The sequence below is a fragment of the Acomys russatus genome, chromosome 2 (genome assembly GCF_903995435.1).
Source record: "Acomys russatus chromosome 2, mAcoRus1.1, whole genome shotgun sequence".
NCBI classification, from domain to species: domain Eukaryota; kingdom Metazoa; phylum Chordata; class Mammalia; order Rodentia; family Muridae; genus Acomys; species Acomys russatus.
The window spans coordinates 76,484,195-76,499,834 of record NC_067138.1 but is presented as its reverse complement, the minus strand read 5'-3'; the positions used below and the strand labels follow the sequence as shown (position 1 = coordinate 76,499,834).

The window sequence follows — 15,640 nt, the reverse complement described above, 5'->3', positions numbered from 1 at the left end:
TATATTCCTGAGACAGACTATGTATGCCTACAGCATAAATTCAAAAGGAAGTCATCTGGAGGATAGCCAAAGTCTAGTCCACATGAAATATGAACAATAAATAGACTCTCATGGCCATAAGCTACTAGGATTTTAAAATTATTCATCACCACACAGTAATTTTAGAGCATACTGATATGAGATGAAATATCATAAACCACATTTACTTATTGTGGGTTGTCTCAGTGTCTCCAACTGTGGTAATGTGAGCTCTGATTTTCAGGAGATGGATTAGTACACAAACATTCTTGATTGTATTTAAGCTGAACACCTGTGAGGGATCCACATTAGTAATTTCACTTCTGTCCTAGATAACCTTTTCAAGCTCCTTTTAAACATGGGAGCTCTTCTTTTAGTATTTCACTGAAACACACACACATATACACACACACACACAAATACCTATGTATATATTTTCTTGTCATTGTACATAGATGAATTTCGTCCTAGCATCCATCATAAGGCTCTAGAGTTAGAGTTAGATACCATGTCTTATTCATGCTTCCCACTTTTGTCACCTACTACAACACTGGGTTTCATGTAGTAATGAATGAAAGGACATTATAGGGGAAAATTGAGGTTTGGCATTTTTTTTCATATCTTCCATTATCTAACACTGTGTTTGTTAAGTTCAAAAGAATAAAAAGAAATAAAAAGCACAATTATCCTCAAGAACCATAATTTTCAGAAATGAATCTAAAACAAAATGTGTACTGAAATGAGTGGTCCTTTAGTGCCATTGTTCTCTGAGGATGTTTTCAGCCTGGGTATTTTTTTTTAATACAGCCCTTTCTGAATACTTGCATTTATAACTACTGAGATGAAGTTAAATTATATTCAGATTTTAAGTTATAATTCTGAGGAGTAAGATACAGTTCTGCTTGTAAGTGCTGAAGCTGGAGTGTCAGGCCGAGCTCAGCACAGAACAGAAAGCCATGGTCTTCTGCAAAATATATCCTGTCTAAATGCACCTCCACTCAAACACATTTTCTTGATGCCAAGTAATGTGGTGTTAGATGACAGAGAAATGCTCAGGAAGAATGCCTCTCATGTTCAGAGATCTGTCAGAATAAGAACATGAACATAAGCACACATAGTAATAATGCAGTAAGTGTTTTTGGTAGAATTTTAGATAAGTACAGGTTATTTTTGGTTTCTTGCAGAAGGCACTCTGAGGCTGCCTGTGACCTCTGAAGAAAAGAACATCAAGCATGGCAAGGACAGGAACATGGCACCAGTTGAACACAAATTCTGCCTCTTAATGATACATTCCTTGCAACTTTATACAGTGTTATTTCATTTCATTTTTAGCCCCATTTGTGCATTATTTAGTTATAATCAAGTTGACTCTTAAGTGCAATTGTCCTATGAATATTGACCAATATATACAGTCATACACAGCCAAGATATAAAACAGTTCATTCCATTTTTATCCAGCCATACAAAGGAGGCCTTGATGAGGAAAGTAATGCTCAGGGAACTTAAGCCTCTTAGTTTCTTCAAGGTCATTTAATAAATAAAATCTGGATGCAAAAGCTGAAGGGAATATACCTTGATGTGTTCAAAGAACAGAGGGAGAATGCCTTGCAGGTTGTGGCAAAAAAGAAGCAATGGGTAAGAGAAGAACTTGGAGACATTGATTAATCCAAAATTCAAACATCATCACCTTTTAGGCACCACATTTGGCTTTTCATGGATTCTGTAAATAAGCCTCCATTTAAATGGAATAAATCTCTTCTTACTGCCTCAAGAGTATTTTCTGGTTGAAAATTTATAAAGTTGAATTAAAAATATACTGGCCTTTTGATTCCTGCTGATTTTGTTTAGATTATTTTTTTTTTTACAATGTTGAAATACTTGTTTAGAATTGTGTCTTCTCCAAATCTATTTTGTCACATGAATCATTTTGTATTTTTATTTATTCATCATTGATTATCTTCCTTACTAAAGATTAGTTCCCAAAGAACAAAGGCAGTGTGTCTTGCCCTTTTCCTATAGATCCTAGATTTCTTACTGGGACATAATCTATGATGCAATATGCATAATAAAAGAAGGAAAGCAAAGTAAAACCATTAAAGTTGGAACAATTCTCAATAGTTATCTCATGTAGTAGGCTGCAAACATTTTCTTTAGTGATTCAGACAGTAACTCTTTTAGACTTTGATACATGGCCTGCACTGCAGCAACTCACCTCTTCCATATGTGCTGTCTTCCAGTAGAACTTATTCATAAAAGTAAGCTGAGTATTGCTTGACCTAACCCTAACCCTATGTTAACTCCTGTATGTCAGTATGGGCTATCTGATATGGTGTCAGCAAACAGTTCCTTAATGTCAATGATTTACAAACGTGAGTAGTTGTTTCTTACTTTGTTTTAGATACACAGGGCTCATAGCTAAGTAAGTCCCATTTCCTCTGGTGCTTCTACGTGAAACACTGTTGTTCTCATGAAAAAAGAAAGTGATTCACATGTTGGTTCTTATTGTCTTATTTTGCGATTGACATATCACTTTGAACTTGAAAAATACATTTTATGTGAATATGTCTCAGTTCAGAGGCTGGAGTGTGTTATTATATTAAAAAGAGGGCTTTATAGGGAAGATAACATAGCCTGCTACATGCTATTTCATAACAGGGTATGCCACATGGAGTCTGAATCTTGTCGTTAGATTGAATATTCCCCATCATGCTTTCAAGGTTTCATTATTGGGTTTGGTTTGCTTTTCACCAATCATGAAAATCTGGTTGATTCTTCTAAACTCCTGACAGTAAAATAATTCTAATTTATTGCCCTATAATCTGCCTTTATTTTTCACCTAAGTATTGAAAGTCTATATTCACAAGATCCTGTAGCCCAGATGATGGTCATCACAAACATAAAATGTTACTCTTACCATGAGGTGGCATGTCCTCACTTTAACATTGAAGGAAGCAGAACCCACCCTTTTCTCCCCCAGGTAGCTGCCTTTCTTCATTTTCCAGAGTGTAAATGACCCATCACAGAGACAGGGATGAACTTCTGAATGAGATCATAGCCTTTTCGCCCTTTCTGCACAGTTTCACTTGGTGAATTATTGTCTTATTTTCATTCCACTCCAATGAGCTGTCAGCAATGGATACTGTAATTCACAGCAATAGAAACACAAACAGATGGGTAATTGACCTGCATGCCTTCATTACACTGGAGTTCAGCATGGCTGTGTAAGCCATAAAGTCCTTTATCTGCCAATATGAAATCCCCAGGCTTTCACAGGGAAGGGGATCAGGCTCATGAGTTGCAAAGGTGCTGTCCTTGTTGTTCATCCCAACTTGTGCATTTCAGATATGGACAGGATTTGACAGGCAGAACTTAGCAGGTAGAAGACAACATCTGGGATTCCTGTAGCGCTCAGAGATACACACAGGGGGCCACATTTTATTCAAGGACAGAACAGAAAAATATTTATATGCAACCAAAATAGAACCTATATTTTTCCCTCTTTCGCTCGGCACTGTTAGAGATCATGAATTTAATAGCAAGTGAAGTGGGTCAGAAAAGAGAAACGTCACTCAAAATTAGAGTGGCTCAGGTAATTATGATACAGAATAAAATAAAGCAAATGTAAGAAAAACCAACTCATGATGGTGCCTTAAACAAGACTTAGAATCACCCCAAGTATTTACACACTCAGATATGTTTGATCCATGTCTGCCTTATATGGTGTTATTTTCTGCTACACTTCTTTGTCAATTCAGATTATGCTCATGCTTTAAAATCCTTTTTAGAGCCTGGAAAAATGGCTCTGTAGTTAAGAATGCTTACTGTTCTTGCAAATGTTTATTGCTTATTGCTCTTGCAGAGAACCCATGTCTGATTCACAGCAACCACATTTGGATCTCACATTTGTCTGTAGCTCTTCTTACCACTATGGGCTCCTGCATGCATGAAGTGCATGTGCATGCATCCAGTCGCACATACATACAAACAAAAATAAATAAAATCATATTTTGAAAATACAATTTTTTACCCCACATTCATCAAGTCTTTCACAATTGCTATCTCTAATGTTACTGTCTTGTACCTTCATAATAGATCAATGAAATGCTCATTATTTGTTACTATCACTTAAATATTGCCAAGCACAATAGCACTGTAAAGTTTTAGTTACCTACCAAGGTTCTAAATTCTTTGTTATTGACTTTTGTGCTTTAGATTTAAATCTGCAAATTGCCTCTCTATTTCTTTAGAGAGGAGGAAGCATGTATCAAATGTATTAAAACTCTTTTTTTTTTTTTAATCCAACAATTCCACGTACACTACTTTTTTAGAGAAGAGGGTAGGGCTAAGAGTTCATATAAGAAATGTACAAATCAAATCTGGAATCAGAAATGACAATTGGACTATATTTGCTCTGTCTTTAGTGAAACTTCAGCTTCTGTTGAGCCTTCTATGCAGGAATTAGATGTCCTCTAGCCCCACCAAGCAAGGTCAACTGACTCAGGTTGACGATTGCTGAAACAATACCAACCCTGTTGTTGCTGTTTTTAGGGGATCTCAATCAGACTCCATGCACATTCTTGTGTTCTGTAAGTGCTCCTTAACCACTGAATTGCTACAACTCTGGGATCACTGCTTATTTTTTTCTATATCCTAAAATCCTAATTTGTGGGGACAAGGAGCTTTGCCACTGTTGCTTCAAGAGCTGTTTCGCCCCTAATGAGCTCAGATGTCTCATTTGTGCCACTCCTACTTTCAGTTTATGTCTAAGGTACAAGAATGATTTCTCTGCCAGGGAATTCTGAGGAAATAAACTATAAGGGAAAAATGAGTCTTAATCAAAAGGTAAGGTACGGAATAGCGTGGTTCTCAATTGGGGCCTGGGGCCTGTGAACATTCTAGGGCCTGTGAACATTCTATTTTCCCATTGTAGACAATTCTTCCTGTGGATTCCTTAAACCAAATGCCTGTCTTTCCACCATTACAGATTTTCTAAGGAGTTTCTTGTTTAGCTCTGACGGGTTCTAGCTTAGCTCTGGTACTTAGGATTTCCAAAAATGAAAGAAGATGTTCACTTAGGGCACACTTAGTTATGCCAGTGCTGTAGAAAGCTGTTTGTTGAAGTCTCAGCATTGTGAGGTCCAAAATCAAGATGCCATAAAATCTGGTCAGGATCAGATGTCTTCTTTTCAGAGAGATGCTTTGTTGCAAGGTGCCCATATGGCTTTTCCTTGATAAGTACACAGTGGGAGATGATTATATCATCATCTTGACCTTTTAAGCTTAACGTCCCAGAAAACCCATCTCCTAACAACAGTAACAGAAGTTGGGGATTCAACAAATAAATTTGTGGGAGACAAGAACACTCACATCATGAGTGTTGTGCTGTTCAGGCTTTTTTTTAAAAAACCTAACTAGTTAGTAGAGGAAAAAAACCAAAAATTTTATTTCAGAGAGGCTAGTACACTGCCAGGTTGCTCTTCACTGGGTCTATGGTAGAAAACTAGGTTTATACTTTAATAAGTCCTTTTTTTTACTAGCGAGGCAGAACTCTGACATATTTTAGAATGATCCAAATACTCAGATTTGAATCATGATTCTCTTAATTTACTTGTGAGGCTTTGGGCAGATCACTTACCTTTGCAATTTAGTATCCCCAAAGACTAATTGATCAACCTCCTTTTTGGTAGGATGAAGAAGATAACTGGTGAGTACAAGGAGCTTGAACTGGGCTTGGCTTAACTTGGAGATCTGTAGATGATACGTAGAACTATTTCTTCCACAATTTGCCTTTTAATTTGAGATATGAAAATCAAACAAATTAATGAGGCAATTTAAGTTAATACTTAATCCTAATAAGGCAAACAACAGAGGCATTTGAACTCCAATAGTGTGGGAAGGCTTATCTTTCGGGACAAGTGAGAGAGGCTGATATCCGAGGAAGGATCATTCTAAACAATGAACAGGATAAGAGCAAAGAGTGCAAGAGGAGCAAAGGTGACACACTGGAAGGGCCATGCTGCAGCAAAGGAATTGAGGCATCTTATCAAAGTCCCTGCAAAATACAAAACACATTGTGAGACATATGTAGATGATCAACTCCTGGATAGGTTAGGTACAACTGAAAAAAATAAGACCAGTATTGAGAAAGACAGGAAGCCTTCTGGGTATTTCCAGCTGCATGTGCATCACACACTCTCTGGATGGCACATCACAACATTGCCCTTCAAAACACAGCCAGATTTGGAAAAAAACTAATGAGATTGAAGGGAAAATATTCCATATGTTCTGTGTGGGCCAGGTGGTATTCAAATGTAACACTCCACTATTGCCTTTCTGGGCTTGTGAGGCAAAATTTACATGCTTGGCAATAAAAAGGCATCTCTCTCTCTCTTCTCTCTCTCTCTCTCTCTCTCTCTCTCTCTGTCTCTCTCTCTCTCTCTCTCGCTCTCTCTCTCTCGCTCTGTGTGTGTGTGTGTGTGTGTGTGTGTGTGTCTCTGTCTCTCTGTCTCTCTCTCCTTCCTTCTTCCCTATCTTTCTGTCTCTTTGTGTGTGTGTGTGTGTGTCTGTGTGTGTGTGTGTGTGTGTGTGTCTGTGTGTCTGTGTTGGAGAAGGGATGTTTTGGGAACCGTGGAAATAGAATATTCCACCCCATCCGGCAGCTGTATATCTTTCAAAAAGTGCTTCCACAGGCCAAATCCCCCTCCAAATTATTTATTACTCCCATTGAAACTAGCCGGACTTAGGCGCCAATCTAGGGGGTCAGCAATGGCTCTCTTTGTTGGACACAGGTCACTGAGAGACGACTCTGGCTGTGACTGCTGTGTGAACCTCCGCTGTGGTAGAAATGGTTGTGTAACTTTAAACAGTAATGACATTTTGCAGGAAAGTGCTTTTTAATTGCTATGTCTTCATTATTCTCTTTTGAAATTTGCCCAGGGGATTCTGCCTCTGAGACAGCTTGGTATGTTCTGAGTTTCCATTTTTAAAGAGCAGCCAGTGTTCTGTTTCAGCTGCTCTGAGAAAACCCCCAACCCTAAATTTTATCTGTTTTCAGTTGCATTAAATGAGGTAGGTAATATTGCCTTTTGTATCCTCGCCAAACGGAGAAATGATTTGATGCAATTTTCTAAAAATGCTCTCCCTGAATTCCTTTTGGGCTCAGACCAAGAATAGAACATCCTATCCCCTACAAAAAGGAGATATAAAGTGATGAGTTGTCTGAAAAAAAATAGGACTGAGAATATAGTCTGTAGAGTTCCTTTAAGCAACAGAAACATAACCCCAATCCATAGATACAGTTGCCTATAGGGATCAGCTAAAAATAAATTTTGCTTTGGAGGAGAAAATGGTGACACAAACGAAGTAACTCAATAATGCACCCTCTAAAGAACTGCAAGCTGGCTTTGGAAAGTGCTTTATAGGTGGCTAACGTTTCCCAGCCTTTGGTGTCTCTATCACCATATTCGTGCACAGAACCTTGTGACTGGTCACTTGATCTCATGCGTGGATGCTTTGCTCAGTGGTAAAGAGTTTATCCAATTTCACAGCAGACCACTGTCCAGCTTCACAGCTTTCTGAGGAAGCCTTCTGAACAATGTCACGTACGCTCTTCTAAACACGCTCTGCCTCATCAGGCAAAGTCTAATTCCACCTCTTGGGAGAACTGTGCAAATGATTAAAGATTCGCTTTGGAATGTACCTGTATCTAGTCTTCTTTTTATATGCTGAAGTTTGAATTGGAACTTTAGGAATTCCATCATCACTGTCATCTTCCTCAATTACGGTTTCTTCACATCAAAAATAGGAACAGGGCTCACAAGATGGTTCAGTAGGTTTGCTATTAGGATTGACAACCTGAATTCAATCCCAGGAGCCCACATGATGGGACAGAAAATCAACTACTGCAAGAAGTTGTTCTTGAACTTCCACACATATATTGTGGTATGAGTCTCATATATATAATTCAGGTGTGTGTGTGTGTGTGTGTGTGTGTGTGTGTGTGTGTGTGTGTGCATGTGTATGTGTTGCATGTGTACATGCCAGGAACTGTTCCACACATGTTATAGGCATCTTTCGTTTGTTCCTCTAGATCTGATGATGTAGCTATTGCCTTAGAGAAAGATGAGTGAATTTCTTGGGATGATTTTGACATAGAACCCAGTGGTAGCGATGACCAGATCTTCCTGTGGACTGTGGCCTCCTGCCATAGACATGCTGAATCTTACCCAGGTCTCTTTCTCATAATGCACTCAACAAATTCTACTGTGTTGCTTTCATATGAGAACCAGATTAAAGCAGAAAAGAAACTCATTTTATGTACAACAGTAATAGTCATAAACATTGTATATAATCTGAAAAAAAGACAAATATATAAAAATAACTGAAAATATAAAAGTAAAAGAAATGTCCTATGTATTCAGCAAATCTAGAGTGAGCAAGATTGAAGACTAATCCTGAAGTATCAAGGAGAAAGAAATAGTCTAAATAAGAATATAGTCCTGTTTTTTACAAAGTGAGAGATGAAACCATTGCTCCTATGTATGCTGGAGGCTAAAATTATTCGCATGCTAAGAAATGTGAAGGGAACTGTCTTGAATGTGAATTGTTTGTGCACATTTGCCCTTCTGCCCGGCTAAAATTTCTAGGTACCAGCTCGTTGCTCTGGCCCAGATAAACCCACTCCATCTTGCACTCTAAAGATTAAGATTCTTATTATTCAAATTTAGAAGATCATAAGATGTGCTCAAGGGTTCTCATTCTATACCCTTGGGTTAGCCACTATGCTTTAGTGAGCTATCATGCCTTCATTTTTAAAGCTAATAAGAGAAAATTAGTGTCTGTGATGCTCTTTTTCACTAATGTTTTATTTTTATAATACATGCCCTTAATCAATATTTTTCTTTAATTATATCATTCACATCCTTGAAAAACTACTAATATATAGTCAGTGATCCACATGGTAAACACAGGAACTGTACTCTGTAATAAATTCCTCCCTGCCTTTTGGCCTCAGCAGCTCTCTCAGTCAGTTTTTCTACAAACCATACCCCGACCCATCTACATTTGTTCCATGCGGTTGAACCTCTCAGACATACTAATTCTATCTTTGCTCATTTTGTTATACTTCTATCAGTAGTCACTTCTGTACTTTCCAACAAACCCAAATTCTCCCTCCTGTAGAAAGCTGTTCTTAATACCCAAGATAATTACTTGCTGGCTTACTGCTGCCTGACTTTTTCCTATGTCTGTTTCTGCTTTATACCTGTAAGCTGTGTTAAGATGACATGTGCCACATGTCTCTGATGATAGTATTTCAAATATGCTTTGTAAAATTTGTCTCTCAGGGGATGGAGGTATACACCATTAAACCTAGCACTTGTGAAGCAGAGGCAGACAGATTTCTGTGAGTCTGATTTCATGGCCAGTGTGCTCTACATAGTGAATTTGAGGACAGCCAGGGCTGTCTAGAGAGATTCTTCCTCAAAAATATAAAAAATAAAAATAAAATAAAATAATCTTTTTAGAACTAGTGGTGAGCTCAGGACATGTTCTTCATAAATAGAGCTCATAAATATTTCAAGAAAGGAAGATAAAATAAATGAAGGATATAAGAAAGATAAACACAAAGTTATCCATTCAATATGAGTTTTCTCCAGAAATATAACAAGTATACATTAAAGCTTCTCCAGTCTCATTACTAATATAACAGAGCACTGTTTAGATTTCCAAGAGGGCCAATGTCATGGCCTAAGACTTTGAATCATAAGTGAAGCAACTGAAGTCCGAACTGGCTGTTGCACATCTATACCTAAGTAGGTTCGAAAATACTTTTATTTCAGTGCACAGATCTCTTGTCACCTTTGGAGGCTGTTAATAAAACACCCTTTTATCCTTTCTGACTCTCTCTTCTTACTATTCCTAACCAGGTCTTCAGATAATTTTCCCACAGTATCTGCAAGAGAAGTTTGTTCAGTCAGCATTGAGCTACATCATGTGCAATGGCGAGGGAGAGTACGTGTGTCAGAACAGCCAGTGCCGCTGCCAGTGTGCTGAGGAGTACCCGCAGTGCAATTGCCCCATCACCGACATCCAGATCATGGAGTTCACACTGGCTAACATGGCCAAAGCCTGGACCGAAGCTTACAAAGACCTGGAGAATTCAGGTACAGAGACTGCTAGCATAAATGCCTATGGAGAAACCTATAAAATGACATCACCTGACTGCAGTTAACACTACTGTGAGGGGAAAGAGAATAAGGGCACTTGGTCATGTATGGAGGGCTCAGGATCAGGTGGAGTAGTAAGGCAATATTCTTATATGGTGTATCACCTGTGTTGCATTTATGACGACATAAGACTGAGAAGACACCTCTGTAGAGGGTAGAGTCAGTGGGTCTTGCATTTATCCCTGAGTCTCTATTTTCATGTGAATGTATGTATATATGTGAATTTATAAGTATGAATTAATGAATAAGCACACATAAGTGTATACATTGTGTCTATAGTGAGATGTAATAATATCAAAACTGAAAGTTACTTTTCTGATAATTTAGCTATTTCCTGCTTCAGAATAATGAGCTACAATAAAGAAATGTCAGTTATCCAAGGTCACTAGAGGGATAAAGTCTAAAGTCACATCTTTGCCTTCTTGAAGCTTTGGCTATTGTCAGAAATTAATTATATAACCATATAAGAGATATAAATGATTATGATATTTCAAGTGTCGATGCATAAGGATAAGGAACAACTAGCATAATGATGTAGAGATAGAGACAGTGTGACCAGCAAAGTCATGGGCAGCCATGTTGAAAAAAGTGTGAAAGACTCACTCTTCTTCTGTGCTTCAAGTAGGCAGTTCACAGGTTACCTGGGTGTGATGACTCCAGTGTAGATTAGGGAGTAGAAGCATAAATGTACAGAAAGGCTGACATACTTAGAAAGAGAATTGTCTCATTGTCTTAGAGAGTTGAATAGAAATGTGATTGAGATGATGTCTAGGGCCTTTGCTTGAAGATGCATATTAGATAACAGTATGGTTGTCGGTATCCTTTACCTTAGCTAGATTATCCAAGAACATTGGAAATCTAAGCAATACAGTCAGGTTTAGACAGGAAAAGTTTAGGAGTCCTTAAGAATTACAAGAAGCATCACCAAGAAAGGGTAAGCTTATAATGTGTGGTTTAACATCTGGTAAATGAGTAAGCTCATCAATGGAACATCATAGTTTGCAAAACAACTTTATATATCCTCCTATCTGTTACAGCTAAGTAAAATTAAGTGCAGTGTGTCTTTCCAGGGAGCAAGAAGGACACCAAGACTCAGAATCTTCACTGAGGTTACACTTTTTCAATGACAGCATTGGTAATGGAGTACCTGACTCCAAACCCAGTTCTCACAACAGTCTTTGCAGTTTATAAATTATATTCAACCCTGTAGTTCTAAGCACCTTCATCTGATAAATGAGAGGTCATCTTTGTGTTTTGAATATCTGAATGTATTTGAGTCTTCAGCCAAAAACCCGTTGATCAAACAAAATCTTACCTCAGAGCCACTGTGTAGCACAAACAAAAACAGAGTTTCACAGGAGGTAATGTGAAATGACTCATTGCCATGAACTCAAAGGCCCAGATTTGCCAGCATAAGCTTCGTCAAAGATTCTGCTCCTTCAGGGTCATGCAGCTTGTGTAAAGCTACTTATGATGCCTTATGAAGCTATATCCATTAATCTCTTTCAAATTTTTGGATCTATAAAGCAGAGAGGTCATGATATAAGGGTATTATGGTGATTGTTGGCATCAAACAACAAAAGAGATGTGACAGTTCCCCTTGTAAAGAAATGCTACTAATTACTAAAATTCTAAAGGAAATGCAGGCTGACTGCAGCAGTAATAAGGAACTCTAATTTCAAAAAGCAGCTACTGTGAGTGGGTGAGTAACAGGACAGAATATGAGATGTTGCAGAATAAGAAAATGAAATTGGTTTGCCTTGCTCTTTTTCCTTATAAGGTATATATGTGTGGTTCTCTTGCACATATTCCTCTGAAATACATTCTCACTTTAAGATTAATTCCTCTATTGAAATAACTATCTACATCATGAACTTGTGCTTTCTCTTTCTATTTGTTCTACCCCTTACCATTAACGCCTCTTCCCTGGGAGGGATAATAATGACTATGGCTTCTTTGATGGCTTAAGAGTATCCAAATTTGGATTAGATAACTGTTATACCAATTGACAGATGTATTAATGAGGGTCACACAATTCTTCAGTTGACAGTATAGTATTTAGATGCTTGTGTATTTGACTATCACAAAGTTACTAAATATCTGGTTCAAACCATTTTTTGTTAGGAAGTTGTGGTTACCCACACACACACACACACACACACACACACACACACACACTCAATATAACAAGCCTCAAGGTTGTCATCTGAATTGAGAGAAAGTGTAATACTTTAAGTGGTATGTATTCTGGAACAAGGCTAACATTTTAATTGTTCCACCTACTGGCCAATGGTCTTATGCAAGCTAGCTAACTCCTTTGTTTGCTACTTCTGTAGACTTGGCGTACTACAGATATGTAACTCATGGGTTTGTTGTGAAGATTACTGATGAGTTCTAGGTGCTTAGGATTAGGTTTAGTATCTGTTGAGAGCTATATAAATACTCCTTATACAAATAAATGCATGCATAGGCCTGAAATTTCCATGCATTTTCAATAGCATGAAATAAAATTCTTCAGCTGTAATTAAGATTTTAAGGCTTTTACCTGAAAGATGACCCACACTTTGTTTCATTTTTCCCAGTAGTTGGGAAATACACCAGGGAAAGATAGTGTGGCTGAGAAAGTGCCAGGGTAGATAAGAGCAGTTTAGGTTTTTCACTTAGGTCTTGAAGGTCTCTGACTGTGTTATCTTTAGTTTCCATAACATGCATGTGGATCAAGAAAGCTGAAGTAGTTTGTTTCTAAGGCTGGGTCAAACTGTAGCCTCAGATGGGGACTCTGGGCATCTCTTAAATTGTAGTTTCCCAGCACTGGAGAAGGGGTTACATAGCTGACGCCTAGAACTTCAAATAGCAGTTGGATCACGGGTGCAAACTTTTACTTCGTTCATTTTTCTGTCACACACACAGGCTAGATCAAAGTTGGGTACTATTATGCTTTTAACACCATTCTATCCCTACTAGAGTTCTGAATTTCAAAGGGAAAGAAGGCTCGTGGATTTGGTCACTTAGCAGGCAACAATATCTGACTAGAATTTATTATCACTGTTTTTTTCATGTTTCTTTTCAGTTACAATTCTACTAAAGTCATACAATACTGATTTACTATGTAGACTGGTTAAAAAGCTTTTTTAATTTTTAAACTGAGAATAGTAATTTGATTCAAAGGCACTGTTAAGTGTGACTACAAAGGGGATGTAGTATAGCCTGGCATTGCAATGCTCGGAGTTTGGAAAGACTTCTCTTTTTTTTTTTTAACACATTTTTATTGAAAAATAAAATAATTCATATTATATCTCATTTTCTATCCCATCCCATGCATCGTCCCATTCCTCCCTCCCTCCCACTTTCACCACAATCCCCCTTCCCTATGACTATGACTGAGGGGGACCTCCTCCCCCTGAATATGGTGGTAGGGTATCAAGTCTCTTCTTGGTAGTCCACTATCCTTCCTCCGAGTGCCATTGGGCCTCCCCCACAAAGGGACATGGCCAAATATGGGGCACCAGAGATCCTGTGAAAGTCAGTCCCCAGTCTCCACTTAACTGTGGAGAATGTTCTGTCCCTTGGCTAGATCTGGGTAGGGGTTTGATGATGACTGCACGTTTTGTCCTTGGTTGGTGCCTTTGATCAAGCAGAACCCCTGGGCTCAGATACACCCATCATAATGTTCCTCTTGTAGGTTTCTAGGACCCTCTGGATCCACCTACTTCCCTATCCCCTATATTTTTATCACCTAGAGTCTCAATAGGATGTTCTCATCTCTATCCCACTTTCCTGGTAGGTGCAGACTTTCATGGGACCTGCCCCTTGGGCTAGTGTCCAGTTATAAGTGAGTATATACCATTTGAGTCTCTCTGCTTCTGGGTTAGCTCACTCATTATGATCATTTCTAGTTCAATCCATTTGTCCACAAATTTCAGGAATTCCTTGTTTTTAATAACTGAGTAGTATTCCATAGTGTAAATGTACCACAGTTTCTTTATCCATTCTTCTACTGAGGGACACTTAGGCTGTTTCCATGTTCTGGCTATTATGAACAAGGGTGCTATGAACATGGTTGAGCAAATGTTCTTGTTGTGTGCTGGAGCATCTTCTGGGTATATTCCAAGGAGTGGAATAGCTGAGTCTTGAGGAAGCCCTATTCCCATTTTTCTGAGATAGCACCAGATAGATTTCCAAAGTGGCTGTACTAGTTTGCATTCCCACCAGCAATGAAAGAGTGTTCCTCTCTCCCCACATCCTCGCCAGCATATGTTGTCACTTGAATGTTTGATTTTAGCCATTCTGATGGGTGTAAGATGGAATCTCAGAGTTGTTTTGATTTGCATTTCTCTGATGACTAGAGATGTTGAGCATTTCTTTAAGTGTGTCTCGGCCATTTGATATTTCTCTGTTGAGAATTCTCTGTTTAATTCTGAGCCCCATTTCTCAATTGGGTTATTTGGTTTGATGGCATTTAATTTCTTGAGTTCTTTATAAAGTTTGGATATTAGACCTTTGTCAGATGCAGGGTTGGTGAAGATTATTTCCCAGTGGAAAGACTTCTCTTAAGCATAGATGCCTCCTACAGGTATCCTTCAATAGAAGCACAAGGTAAGCAGAACAGCAGACTTTGCAGTGTTATACTGGTCTCAGTCAAATGGCAGGGTCTTTTCTTGGCAGATGGAGCTAAGTATCAGAAAGAAATATAGGTCTAACCAAAAAACAATTATCATGCCCTTTCCTGAAGAAGATTACTTCTCCCACTCTCAGCATTCCTTAGTTGCTTCTAGCTCTTTGTGTAGGCTTGAGACCTAGTGGCCTCCATTTGCACATGTCTAGTGTTGTCTGAGTTCAGCTAATGTTTAGGCAGTCATTTCAGTTAGATTGTGTGGGTGTAGCTTCTGCCATTTCTAGGAGGCACAACCTCACTACAAACTCTCTGGTATTCTGGCTCTATGAGTCTGTGGTCACTGTTCCTCATTGTTCCTTTAGCCTTAGATGTGGGAGTGCTGGTGTACATGTATCCACTGTGACAGGGCTCCACAATTTTGTACTCTGTTTGGTTGTGGTATTCTGTAGTGTTCTTCTGTTGTGAGAACCAGTTTCCTTAATGATTCATAAGAACTACACTCATATATGAAGATTTAGAGCTAAGAGCCTCTGATGAGATAGAACATGTGACATTTGTCTTTCTGGGTCTGTGTTACTTCAATCAATATTATCTTCTTTAGTTCCATCCATTTGCCAGCAAATGGTATTTGTTTTTCTTTATAGCAGAATAATATTCTGTGGTGTATATGTATCGCATTTTCATTATTCCCTTTATCGGCTGAAGAACATTTAGGTTGCTTCCATTTCCAAGCTGTTATAAAGAGAGCAGAAAAAAAAAACTACAGGAAAAAGAAGGGAAC

At 38.4% G+C, this 15,640-nt stretch overlaps 1 protein-coding gene across 1 annotated transcript in view; it reads left to right on the top strand.

Moving 5' to 3' along the window:
- Window positions 1-15,640, top strand: part of Brinp1 (BMP/retinoic acid inducible neural specific 1) — a 196,361-nt gene that overhangs the window by 145,066 nt on the left and 35,655 nt on the right. The window contains exon 6 of the mRNA XM_051163228.1: window positions 9,945-10,181. Within this exon, the coding sequence (XP_051019185.1) occupies window positions 9,945-10,181 (237 nt within the window). The remainder of the gene's footprint in view (window positions 1-9,944; window positions 10,182-15,640) is intronic.